Source organism: Microtus pennsylvanicus, chromosome 20 (genome assembly GCF_037038515.1).
Source record: "Microtus pennsylvanicus isolate mMicPen1 chromosome 20, mMicPen1.hap1, whole genome shotgun sequence".
In the NCBI taxonomy this organism is placed as follows: Eukaryota; Metazoa; Chordata; class Mammalia; order Rodentia; family Cricetidae; genus Microtus; species Microtus pennsylvanicus.
In genome coordinates this window covers 11,118,002-11,131,621 of record NC_134598.1, presented here as the reverse complement: position 1 = coordinate 11,131,621, position 13,620 = coordinate 11,118,002, and the positions used below count along the sequence as shown (strand labels likewise).

General features: G+C 37.8%; 1 protein-coding gene and 1 pseudogene across 1 annotated transcript; one reads left to right on the top strand and one right to left on the bottom strand.

The window, feature by feature from the left end:
* Positions 1-3,347: 3,347 nt before the first annotated feature.
* Positions 3,348-6,266, bottom strand: LOC142838621 (olfactory receptor 6C3-like). The gene is made up of 2 exons (XM_075954153.1): positions 5,352-6,266; positions 3,348-3,371 (listed from the first exon to the last, which is right to left on the bottom strand). The coding sequence occupies exons 1-2, from the start codon at positions 6,264-6,266 to the stop codon at positions 3,348-3,350; spliced, it is 939 nt and encodes a 312-aa protein (XP_075810268.1).
* A 4,389-nt stretch (positions 6,267-10,655) lies between these two features.
* LOC142838799 (small ribosomal subunit protein eS27-like pseudogene) lies at positions 10,656-11,084 on the top strand (annotated as a pseudogene).
* Positions 11,085-13,620: the final 2,536 nt, after the last annotated feature.

Here is a 13,620-nt window from a genome sequence, read left to right as displayed (position 1 = left end):
GATCTCTGTGAGTTCGAGACCAGCCTGGTCTACAAGAGCTAGTTCCAGGACAGGATCCAAAACCACAGAGAAACCCTGTCTCAAAAAAAACAAAAAAAAAATGCAATAGTAATAAGTATATTTAATAATTTGGTGTCCTTGGTTTTTCCAGTATAGTAAATCTTTGGATGATAGATGAAAATGCATTTACTCACAAATGTGAAACATATTGTTTGGTGCTGAAAGTAATATCAGTCAAATATAAAACCTTACACTGGTCACCCCTGACTTAATTTCTGCCATTTAAAGAGAAAATTAAGCATATTAATATTATTGTTCAGAAGATGTTTTTGTCATTCAGGTAATTATTGCCTCTGTGTAATACACAGAAAACTGCCAAGTAAAAGAAGTACATGTTGAATTTCTTGCGATATTTCTAAAGTCTCACTGAGAAATAAAAATAAAACTATCTTCAATTACTTTTATCATTTCACAGAAACTAAGTATGCTGTGATCCACGTCCAAAATATAATATTGTCATCCATGCAACTCTTTAAGAACATGGAGAAACTGGTACTGTTTTAGGACAGTAGAAAGTAGAGCGTGTTGAAAGTCTCTTGATAAGATAAATATTGAAATCTGCACGAGCATAAACACAGCCTTACCTTCTCTGTCCAGAGTATAAATCCCTGATATACTCAGCTAAAGAACAGAAGGATGCACGCAGAGGCTCAAGACATGTGTGGTGATGTTGTGACTCCTCTTTCTTGAAAACCAAACAATATAGAGAGATCTAGAAAAAGTGTACCAATCAATTGATAACACTCAGTCTGGCTTCCCTTTGGTCAAGCAATTTTCTTAATAAGGGCATGGACTCGGGCTATGCTCAGGAGATAATTCTTCCTCTATTCATTTGGGATTAGTTAAACTCAAGACTAACCTGTCCGACAATGAGTTCTTCTTTGAAACTCTTACTGATATTTTACTAATTAGTAAGTTCTGCCCATGCAGAGCAGAATATAGTACTAAAAGAAAACATTTTTTTAGTATCTTCAAAAGTTAGTACCTTATCTTTGTTTTTTATTTTTTAATATCAGGATTCATATGTGCTCCACAATATGACATCCAGAACCACAGCAATGTATGGAGACCTACCTTTACTTTTTCCTTGCATTTCCTTCAAATCTTTTGATTAGTCAAAAGAAGACAAATTATGGCAAATCAAATTGTTTCTATGTATCACACAAACACAATCACATACTCAGTTATTGTATTATATTTTGTTTATATTTTATTGTAATTTACATATCCTATAAATACAGACATTGTGAGATTCTACTACATAAAATGTTCTACTGTTTTCCTTTCCTATCTTGTTTTTTTTTTCAGTTAACACTCAGAAATGGATGTCTTTCCTTGGCATAAAATCTGGGTTAAGTTCCCAATAACCATGCAGTAACTTCCAACATAATGTAACTAAGGTTCAGAGTATCTGACACACCCTTCTGACCTATGTGAACATTAGGTAACTCCTTCTGTGCACAGATATGCATAAAGGCCAACATTATATACATAAAATACAAATAAATGAGTTTTTAAAGTAATTAGCAACTTAAAAGCAAAGAGATTTTTACTAAAATAACTGAATGTAAAATAATAAATCAAAATCATATGCTTACATTTAGAAGAATAATGGCAGTGGCCAATTAACTTTTAAAAGAGTTTAAACTAACTTTCAGTTCATGAAATATGAGTTCAAAAAGCAAGTGGTACATTATTTCGTAAATATATTAAGATGCACGTGAATCATATTCAGAGTATATGAAGTTGTGGACTAATACCATACATGGATCTTATACCATACATCTGAGACTTAAAACAGGAGGGAGAACTCAGGACGTGAGCTATCATACTGCTTTCTGAATATTCAACATGTTTGTGTCTTTTGATAAGATTTTAAGCCTACTCAATTGTACCCCCAAAGATGAAGCTACAGACTTGGGGTCTTTTATAAAGTCCATAGGAAATTAAGCTGAAGAGAGCAGGTCTATCCAGAGCCCCATGGGCGACTAGAGAGTGTCCACAGGGTGTATAGTGGTCTGGGCAGTTTGGATGAATCCCCAGGGAGAGGGACAGAGTGAAGTAAGCCTCTTATCACCCACGTGTACATCAACAGATAGTTCCAAGGTAGGGTGGTGGGCTGAGTATCTTCAGTTTACACCCAGAGGAAATATCTGTGGGAAGCAGTTCTCCCACTGGGGTAAGCTATATGGACTAGGTGCATAGAAAATATTCTGAGTCAAAGATGTCTAGAGCTAAGAGTGAAACCTTGTCTGGCCTCTTTCTAGGAGCCAACCATGAGAGCTGGGCACTGCCTAGAGAATCAACAGTATTAACGAGTATGGAGTCCTGATGAAGGAAAATGAGGTTATGCACAGCCTAGGGAAAAGAAAAGAGAGGACCCTTTCCAGCAGTATAGCATGATCAGCACAAGATCTGGGAAAGACAATCTTTTGCAGCCTAGGGAGGAGAAAAGAGAGGGTCCTACCAGTCTTTGCAGGATCACTAAAAGACAGGCTAGGTCTCAGTGGCTAGGAAGGAGAAGAAAGAAGGGCCAAGCTGGTACTGTGGATAGGGTGGGATCCTAGAAAATTTGGGTGGGATCTTGGGTGGATGAAAGAGAAAAAGGTAAGGACTCTACCCGAAAGCATGGTTAGCACGGTGTGCTAATGTCCAAATGGTTAGGTATTTAAAAACTGGGTCTCTAGTTGGTAGCACTGTCTGGAAGACTTCGGAAGTGAAGCCTTGCTTGAGGGTGCATTTGAGAGTATATGGCAACTTTGAGAGTATATGGCTTTTCTCTACTTCCAGTTTGTACTCTCCTTCGTTCACATGGTAGAATATGTGAGTTCTCAGCTAACTGCTTAGACCATGATGCCTGCCTGCTGTCATGTCTCCCAGACATAATATACTCTTTACCCTCCAGAGCTAAGCTACTTTTAGCTCTACACATCTTTGACTCAGAATATTTTCTATGCACCTAGTCCATATAGCTTACCCCAGTGGGAGAACTGCTTCCCACAGATATTTCCCCTGGGTGTAAAATGAAGATACTCAGCCCACCACCCTACCTTGGAACTATCTGTAGATGTATACGTGGGTGATAAGAGGCTTACTTCACTCTTTCCCTCTCCCTGGGGATTCATCCAAACTGCCCAGACCACTATACACCCTGTAGACTCTCTCTAGGATCCTAGGGAGTTAAGAGAGAGGGTCCCATCCAGCAATGTCATCTTTACAAGGCCCTGAGGACTCCAGGCCTAGTCTTGGTCAGCCTAGGGAGCAGAAAGGAAAGTCATGTTTTCTCTTCATTGTTTCCCAAGTAGAATGAGCTCTAATGGATTCCATTTAAACATTCTGATCTTTTTTTTAAAACATTCTGATCTTAATAACACTCACTCTACCAGTCATGGAACAGAATGTGGTGATTCCTTCAATCTTCGAGTATATCTACCCCAATTATGCATTCTGGGACTTGGGATCATGAGATGAGTTTGGGGATACACTGCACTATCTGTGTTTTGGTCCTGGAATAAAAGTCCAGATAGATCTCCTGAGTGCCACAAGCACTTACTTTCACTGGAAGGCCATAAGGCTGTCTGAAATCTCCAAGAATCAATGTCACGCTAGAGACAACAATGGGCCCTGAAGAGTCTGACTATTCTCTTTTACCCAGTATACAGAAACCTAGTAAAGGCCCATTAAGAAACATGGGACAGGAAGTAATAGAAAAATAGAGGGAAAGTGCCATGATCTGGGCAGAAGGATCATTAGAATCCCTCAGGGATGTTCCATATTGGTGGTCCAATGCAGACAGATCAGCCTTGAACACATAAACAACAAAAGTGGTCTCATCAGGTTCTACTTATATATATTCATACATAAACAGACATATATGTATGTATATATAGAGAGATATATCAGATATAATCAAAGAAAATGAGGCTAAAACTTAAGAGGGGTCATTGGAGTGGTTTGAGAGAGAGTGCCTAAGAGTATCTGGAGGGAAGAAAGGGAAGGAGAAGTGATATAGTACTACTTCAGTTAAAAATATTAAGAAATATTATTCTGCCAGGCGGTAGTGGCACACGCCTTTAATCCCAGCACTCGAGAGGCAGAGGCAGGCGGATCGCTGTGAGTTCGAGACCAGCCTGGTCTACAAGAGTTAGTTCCAGGACAGGCTCCAAAACCACAGAGAAACCCTGTCTCGAAAAACCAAAAAAAAAAAGAAATATTATTCTATAGGTACAGGCAAATATCTTAGGTTCTGCAAATTTGCAGTGAAGTGGGCATGGAGAGATGGCTCAGTGGTTAAGAGTGTTTGATGCACAATCAGGAGGTGAAGACGTTAGCTATAAGTAAACACATAAAATCTGAGCATAATCCCATCAATGACTATAACCTAAGAACTGAAGGGTACATCAACAAGTGGATCACTGGGACTTGTTGATGGCAAACCTAGCTGAACTTCAGGTTGATGAAATATTCTGCCTCAAAGGAACAAGGCAAGAGTGAGAAGGGGACACCCAGCACTTTCCTCTGACCCCATACATACAGGCATGCATGTTCACACATGCATGTACAACTCCCAAATATGCTCACCATCCCAAATGGACACACAGAAAGGAATAGCCATAATAGAATGTACAATCAAAATGAATATAAAACATAATAACATTTGTATCAAGGTTAGAAAGGGAAGATTGAAAAACTGTGCCCAATGAAATAGAGAAGAAAACAAGTAAATAATGAAAAGTGTGAATGCATTTTACCATTAGTATCATATTTTTGTTGATAGAGACAGCAGCAAAAAACAGGTTCTTATTCCACAATAATGATGACTATCAAATGTTCTGTAACAGTTTAGAGTAATCCCACATCCTCCAGGGTGGAATGTTTCAATGCAGATGAACTGTTGGACAATACCCACACAAGTTTAATGGAAGACAGGACATAGTAACTTTAAAATTAAAAAGAAGGTTGAGGGAATGGAAAGAAGGCTCATAGGTTAAAAGTTATTGCTCTCCTTTCTGAGTATACTTGGTGCAATTCCCAGAACCCACATGGTGGCTCACTACCATCTGTAACTCTACTTCCAAGGAACCCAATGCCCTCCTTTGGTCTCTGTGGGTATCAGGCTTACAATAGGTACACAGGTATACATACAGGCAAAACACCCAAACACACAAAATACTTAGTTAAAAAGATGAAATCAATTAGCTCATACTGTAAAGTTTCATTCATCCTATTTTGAAAAGGTACAATGATATTCATGTTAACAATGGCTTTCATTTGTTTCTATGAAACATTACTTTATTAATCAAGTCGTTGAAGGCTTGTTTGACTTGTTGATTTCTCAACGTGTAAATAAAAGGGTTCAACATGGGAGCAATTGAAGTATTGAGAACAGCCACCCCTTTGGTCAGCGATGCCCTTTCATTGGCAGAAGGTTTGACGTACATGAAGATGCAGCTTCCATACGAGATGGAGATGACAATCATGTGAGAGGAGCAGGTGGAGAAAGCCTTTTTCCTCTGGCTGGCAGATGGGAACCTCAGGATGGTGCTGATGATGCAGATGTATGACAGAATCACTAGGGCCAGTGTGAACAACAAAGTGATAAAGGCAAAATAAAAACCAATTGTTTCTAAAAACCATGTATCTGAGCATGACAGTTGTAAAATGGGGAAGTAGTCACAGCAGAAATGGTCAATGACATTCGAAGCACAAAAATCTAACTTGAGGAATAACATGAGCAGTGGGAAGATGGTCAGAAACCCTCCCAGCCACGAGGTGAGGACAAGCAAGGCACAAACTTTCTGATTCATGATGACGATGTAATGCAGTGGCTTGCAGATGGCCACATAGCGATCATAGGACATAGCGGTTAGAAGAAAGAACTCAGACACTCCCATGGAGATGAAGAAAAATAACTGAGCCAAACAGTTGTTGTAAGAGATTGTCTTGACTTGAGTAGCTATTGACTCCAAAAATCTAGGAATGGAAACACTGGTAAATATAATTTCTAAGAAGGAGAAATTCCGGAGGAAGAAATACATAGGCGTCTTTAAGCGAGAGTCAAGCAAGGTGAGGGTGATGATGGTTAGGTTTCCACACACACTTAATATGTAAGCAATGAATAAAAAGAAAAAAATTACAGCCTGAAGCTCAGGTGTGTCTGAAATGCCCAAGAGCACAAACTCTGTAATCACAGAGTGGTTTCTCATAATGATTTATTGTTCATAGAATCTATTGATAAAAATCAAAGTGCAAATTTAATGTTGACGAATTAAAGTTTAAATATTGATATTACTATATCCAGTAAAATGAAACAATATCTTTTCATTCTTATTAAAACATCTTGTTGAAAGAAAACATTTTTAAATGGGTTATAAAGCTCCCTTCAATAATTATACACAAAACCTTTACATACAGTCATAATTTCTATATGTGTAGAGTACTTTTGAACTATAGATTTCTGCAACAATATTTTAATATTGTCTTCATTTCCAATATAAAACATTACTTTCTGGTTTCATACATCATATGCTTTCATAACTGAATACATAATTTTTAATTTCAATTATAATACTATTTTCAAACTTCTATAATTTATTGGTAGAAACTGAGCACCTAATCGTATTTACTAAACCTAAATGCTGTCATGGTTATTTTCAAAATTAATATGTGTTATTTTAAAATGACCAGAAGAAGAAATGTGTTTGTGAACACTGAAATTGTCAAAGACCAGCTTCGACAAAAATACCACTACCAGGGTAGGGGAATGTGGGTTGGAAAAATAAGTAAAGAGAACAAAATCGCAAGTGAAAATAATAAAACAAAAAATATAGAATAGTACCAAGAGGGAGTTCCAATGAATACTGAAATTTGTTTGCCTTTAATTTTCCATGCACTTTTATAACCCAATATGACAGGTGGAAGAAGACAAAAGACTGCTTTAACACGGTACAAAGGACAATTAGAATAGTTACTTCCTTCAATATTTAGAGCCATCAAGCCACTAATCCATGGTAAAGGCATTCTGTTGTTTAGGCAGTGTACTAACCTAGACCAAGTATCCTGAAGGCAGGCACTCCCTAGGTCAAACCACCTATTTCAAAAGAAGAAGCAGAAGTATGCTTGAATGTCCTGACCATTAGGCAGAGTGGAGTGGATGGATCTGTATGGGCCATCTTAAGGTCCAAAACACAAGAAACCACACCTTAGCTCAGGATGTTTAACTGTACTTGTTATCAAAAATTTTGAGTGAGCTGAAACTCTCTGACCTTCAGACAAGATGAAAATAGGCTCACATTTTTGGGCCTCCACAAGAAATGAGAATGGATTTTCTATTATTATAAAAAAAACAAGTAAGTCCTAATTTGTGGGAATAAAAACAATAGCAAGGAAAAATAATTTAAGCAGAGCCAGCGGTCAGTAACTACTTTCTGTGAATTCTGAGCCACTTACAGCATTTCGACATCTTCTTTTTACTAAGTTCACTTTGTGATCTTATCTTTAAACTTTCTTGAGGACAAAAAGGAACTCATACAGAAGATTTATTATGTCAAAGCATAATAGTGCCTTCCTTCTCAAAGAATCAACAGAATAAATAAAAATATCTGTAGGATTTACTTCATCAAACTCTACACTGTAATCTCCTACTCTCTCCTGAGAGCTAACAGACAGCACAGCATGTGTGGTGATCACCGTGTGATGGTCTACTTTCTAGACAGGGAGTCAGCAAGGGATAAGCACCAAAGCTGAAAATGGGCACTGTCCACCTTTTTCTGTCTTGTTTTCTGAGTCTCTGTGATTTTTCTCTTTAGGAATAGACATATATTTTTCATCATTATGTCATCAAAATGGACAGATAACTGTTATATGGTTTACATGATATTTTAAAAATATAATAAAAATTCAATGTTAATAGTAATAAATGTACTTAAGTGATAATTCGGGGATCCTTGCATTTTTCCAGTAAAGTAAATCTTCCAACGATAGATAAAAATTTATTTCTTAACAAATATGAGATACAGTTTGGTGTATATGATAATACCAGTTAGATATAAAACCCTACAGTCTACAAATATGACTTAATTTCTGCCACTTAAAACATAAAATTAGACATATTTATAATATTCTCCAAAAGTTTTTCTTATTCAGGTCGCTCTTGACTAAATTTTACACTGAATCCTGTCATATTAAAAACTTCACACTGAATTGCTTGTGAAATTGCTAACAGCCTCAGTGTTTGAAATCTGCACAAACATAAATACAGCCTTACCTTTTCGGGCCAGAGTATAAATCCCTGATACACTCAGCTAAAGAACAGAAGGATGCACACAGAAGCTCAAGACGTGTGTGGTGATGTCGTGACTCCTCTTTCTTGAAAACCAAACACTATAGAGAGACAGAGAAAAAGTGAACCAATCAACTGATAACACTCGACCTGACTTCCCTTTGGTCAAGCAATTTTCCTAATAAGAGCATGGACTCAGTCTATGCTCAGGAGATGATTCTTTCTCTATTCACTTGGGATTAAACTCAGGGCTAACCTGTCCTACAATGGGCTCCGCGTTGACACTCTTAGTGATAGTTTACTAATTAGTAAATTCTGCCAGTGCAGAGCAGAACAGAGAACTAAAATAAAAATTATTTTAATATCTCCAAAAGTTAGGATTATATCTTTTCCTTGATTTTTGTTTTTCCACAATATGAGATCCAGAGTCACAGCAGTGTAAGGGGACCTATCCTCTCCTTACCCTTGCATTTCCTTCAAACCTTTTTATTAGTCAAAAGAACATATACCATAACAAATCAAATTGTTTCTATGTACCACATAAACACATTCACAGGTCCAGTTATTGTATTGTATTTTTTATATTTTATTGTATTTTACATATTCTACAAATGCAGACATTGTGAGATTTTACTGTACAAAATGTTCTATAACTTTCCTATCCTGTTTTCTTTCAGTTAACACTGAGAAATGGATGTTATTTTTGTCAAGTTCTCTAGAAAAAAATCCATCCTTTTATATCAATTACATGAGATACCCAAGGAGACTTGTACAATAATTTATTAATTTGATGGTTTGTTAAGATTAAGGTTGGGACCAGGTGGTGGTGGTACATGCCTTTAATCCCAGCACTTGGAAGGCTGAGGCAGGTGAATCTGTACTTTCTGTTAAGCTAGAGAGGATGTGGAGCAAGGGGAACACTCCTCCACTGCTGGTAGAGTACAAACTTGTACAGTCACTTTAGAAATCAATATGGCAATTTCTCAGAAAACTGGGAATCAAACTACCTCAAAACCTAGCTATACCACTCTTGGACATATATCCAAAGGATGCACAATCATATGACAAGGACACTTGCTCAACTATAGTCATAGCATTATTTGTAATAGCCAGAACCTGAAAACAACCTAGATGTCCCTCTACTGAAGAACGGGGTAAAGAAAATGTGTATATTTACACAATGGAGTGTTACTCAACTGTTAAAAACAACGGCATCTTGAAATTTGCAGGCAAATGGATGGAACTTAAAAAAAATAATCCTGCATGAGGTAACCTAGAACCAAAAAGAAAACATGATATGTTCTCATTTATATGTGGATATTAGCTGTAAAGTAAAACATGTAAAGTAAAACATTGCCCTGGTCTTCAAACCCAGACAGGCTTTAAACCGAAAGAGGAATTAGAGAGGAATGGATGGATCTCACTGGAAAGGGGAAATAGGTTTTTGAGGGTGAATTAGAGGCAGGTGGGGTTAGGAACTGGAGAAAAAGTGGTTAATCTTAGTATCCTCTGGAACATAAGAGAGCAAGGTCCTGTTTGAGTTACCATATACGAGCGGGTATCTTGAGCTGGAAGAGTAAAAGGTTTAAGATGAGACAGGTGAATCCAATGAGGGAGGCCCTTGAGCTTGGCAGCTGTGGGAGTTACAAGAATTACTATAAAGGGGCCCTGCCATTTAGGGGGAAAAGGTAAGGGGCGTTGGCCTGAGAGGAGGGCAGAGAGAATAGTACCTGATCTCCTATTTTATTTTATTTACTTATTTATTTTAATTTATTAGATTTTTTAAAAATACCAATCCAAGTTCCCACTCCCTTCTCCCATTCCCTCCACACACCCTCCCACCCCACCCCGATCCAACCCTCAGAGAGTATAAGGCACATGGCTTTGGGGAAGGTCCAAGGACCCTCCCTACTATATCTATGCTGAGCAAGGTATACTTCCAAAGAGAATAGGATCCCAAAAAGCCAGTACATGCAGCAGTGATAAATCCTGGTGCCACACCAGTAGCCCCTCAGTCTGCCCCAGCAATTTAACAGTCAACAACATTCAGAGGGACTAGTTTGGTCCTATGCTTGTTACTTCCCAGTCTGGCTGGAGTTGGTGAGCTCCTATTAGCTCCGGTAAACTGTTTCAGTGGGCAAACCATTCATGCTCTTGACCTTTTTGCTCATATTCTCACTCCTTCCACTCTTCAACTGGAAATTGGGAGCTCAGTCCAGTGCTCCAATGTGGGTCTCTGCCTCTATATCCATAAATTGGTAGATAAAGAGTCTATGGTGATATTTAAGATATTCATCAGTCTGGAGCCGAGCACTCGCCAGCAAGCACCTCACCTCAGAGATCTGGAGTGCTGGTGCTGGCCGAGCCCACCATGCCTCTGGCTAGAGATCTTTTACACCCTTCCTTGGAAGACGAAAAGAAAAAACCTAAAAAGAAACGGCTGGTTCAGAGCCCAAATTCTTACTTCATGGATGTGAAATGTTCAGGCTGCTACAATATTACTACAGTTTTCAGCCATGCTCAGACAGTGGTTATTTGTGTAGGTTGTTCACCAGTGCTGTGCCAGCCCATGGGAGAAAAAGCCAGGCTCACAGAAGGCTGTTCATTTAGAAGAAAGCAACACTAATCATCTATACAAGTTCCTGAGTTTGTATTTTTCACAGAAAGCCTTATCAAGTTTAGTGACTCTACCAAGACAATGTAAGTGTGTTTGATTTTATAAAGTATACAACAGTGATCTCCTATTTTGGTGTCAGTTTCTCAATAAAGTTTTAATTATAAAAAAAAGATATTCATCAGTCTGACTACAGGGCAAATCAAGATCAGGCCCCCTCTCCTCTATTGCTTAGGGTCTTAGTTGGGGTCATCCTTGTGGATTCCTGGGAATTTTTCTAGAGCCAGGTTTCTGCTAACCCTATAATGGCTCCCTCAATCAAGATATCTCTTTCCTTGCTCTCATCTCTTTCCTTCTTCCATATCAACTATCCCATTTTCTCAAGTTCTCAACCCTCCTCTTCTCCCCTCCTCTTCTTTTTCTACCCTCCATCCTCATGCTTCCAATATTATCAGGTGATCTTGCCTGTTTCCAATTTCCAGGTAGATGTATATATGTTTTTCTTTGGATTCACCTTATTACTTAACCTCTCTAGGATCATGAACTGTAGGCACAATGTACTTTGTTTAAAGCTAGAATCGACTTATGAGTGAGTACATACCTTATTCATCTTTTGGGGCCTGGGTTACCTCACTCACTCAGGATAGTGTTTTCTTTTTGTTAATAAATCTTTTTTAAGATTCTATTTATTTATTATGTATACAATGTTCTGCCTCCATGTATTCCTACAGGCCAGAAAAGGGCACCAGATCTCATTGCAGATAGTTGTTATCCACCATGTGGTTGCTGGACCTCTGGAAGAGCAGCCAGTGCTCTTAATCGCTGAGCCATCTCTCCAGCCCCCGGGATAGTGTTTTCTAATTCTATCCATTTGCATGCAAAATTCGAGATGTCATTGATTTTTACCACTGAGTAGTACTCTAATGTGTGGATTGCCACACTTTCTTTATCCATTCTTCCATTGAGGGGCATCTAGGTTGTTTCCAGGTTCTGGCTATTACAGATAATGCTTCTATGAACATAGTTGAACAAATGCTTTGTAGTATGATTGAACATCTTTTGGGTATTTTTCCCAAGAGTGGTATTGCTGGATCCTGAGGTAGGTTGACTCCCAATTTCCTGAGAAACCGCCACACTGATTTCCAAAGTGGTTGCACAAGTTTGCATTCCCACCAGCAATGGATGAGTGTTCCACTTTACTCCATATCTTTTCCAGCATAAGCTATCATTAGTGTTTTTGATTTTAGACATTCTGACAGGTGTAAGTGGGTATCTCAGAGTTGTTTTGATTTGCAGTTCCTTGATGGCTAAGGATGTTGAACGTGTGCTTAAGTATCTTTTGGAATTTGAGATTCTTCTGTTGAAATGTCTCTGTTTATTTCCATACCCCATTTTTAAATTGGGTTATTTAGAATTTTAATGTCTAATTTCTTCAGTTCTTTATATATTTTGGAGATTAGTCCTTTTTCTGATGTGGGCTTGGTGAAGATCCCGCTCAGTAGGCTGCCTTTTTATCTTATTGACTCTATCCTTTGCTTTACAGAAACTTTTCAGTTTAAGGAGGTCCCATTTATTTATTGTTGTCCTTATTATCTGTGGTACTGGGGTTATAGTTAGGAAGACAACTTTCCACTTTTCTATCAGGTTTAGTGTGGTCAGATTTATATTGTGGTCTTTAATCCATTTGGACTTGAGTTTTGTGCATGGCAATAGATATGGATCTATTTTTATTTTTCTACATGTTATGCCAACACCATTTGTTGAAGATACTTCCTTTTTTCATTGTATAATTTTAGCTTCTTTGTCAAAAATCAGGTGCTCGTAGGTGTGTAGATTATTATCTGGGTCTTTGATTCGATTCCATTGGTCAACGTCTCTGTTTTTATGCCAATACCAAGCTGTTTTCATTACTGTAGCTCTGTAATAAAGCTTGATTTCAGAGATGGTGATGCCTCCAGAAGTTTCTTTATTGTTTTTCCATATAAAGTTGATTATTGTTCTTTCAAAGCCTGTAAAGAATTGTGTTGGGATTTTGATGGGGATTGCATTGAATCTATAGATTGTTTTTGGTAGGATTGTCATTTTTACTATGTTATTCCTACCTAGCCAAGAGCATGGGAGATCTTTTCATTTCTGATATCTTCATCAACTTCTTTCTTCAAAGACTTAAAGTTCTTGTCAAATAGGTCTTTCACTTCTTTGGTTAGTATTACCCCCAAGATATTTTAAGTTATTTGTGGCTATCGTAAAAAGTGATGTTTCTCTGATTTTCCTCTCAGCTTCTTTATCCTTTGTGTATAGGAGGGCTACTGATTTTTGTTTCAGTTGATCTTGTATCCTGCCACATCGCCAAAGGTATTTATTTATCAGCTGTAGGGGTTCTCTGGTAGAGGTTTTGGGGTCACTTATGTACACTATCTTATCATCTACAAATAATGAAAGTTTGACTTCTTTCTTTCAAATTTGAATCTCCTTGATCTCTTTTTGATGTCTTATTTCTATTGCTAAAACTTCAAGAACTATGTTGAAGAGATATGGAGAAAGTGGACAGCCTTGTCTGGTTTCTGATTTTAGTGGAATCGCTTTGAGTTTCTCTCCATTTAATTTGATATTGGCTGTTGGCTTGCTATATATTGCTTTTATTATATTTAGATATGTTCCTTAC

Excerpts from the sequence above, each read along its gene's own strand:
- LOC142838621 (XM_075954153.1), bottom strand. The coding sequence starts at position 6,266 with ATGAGAAACCACTCTGTGATTACAGAGTTTGTGCTCTTGGGCATTTCA. Across the intron at positions 3,372-5,351 it reads TCAACGACTTGATTAATAAA|CTCATTCTACTTGGGAAACA; the intron begins GTAATGTTTCAT and ends AATCCATTAGAG.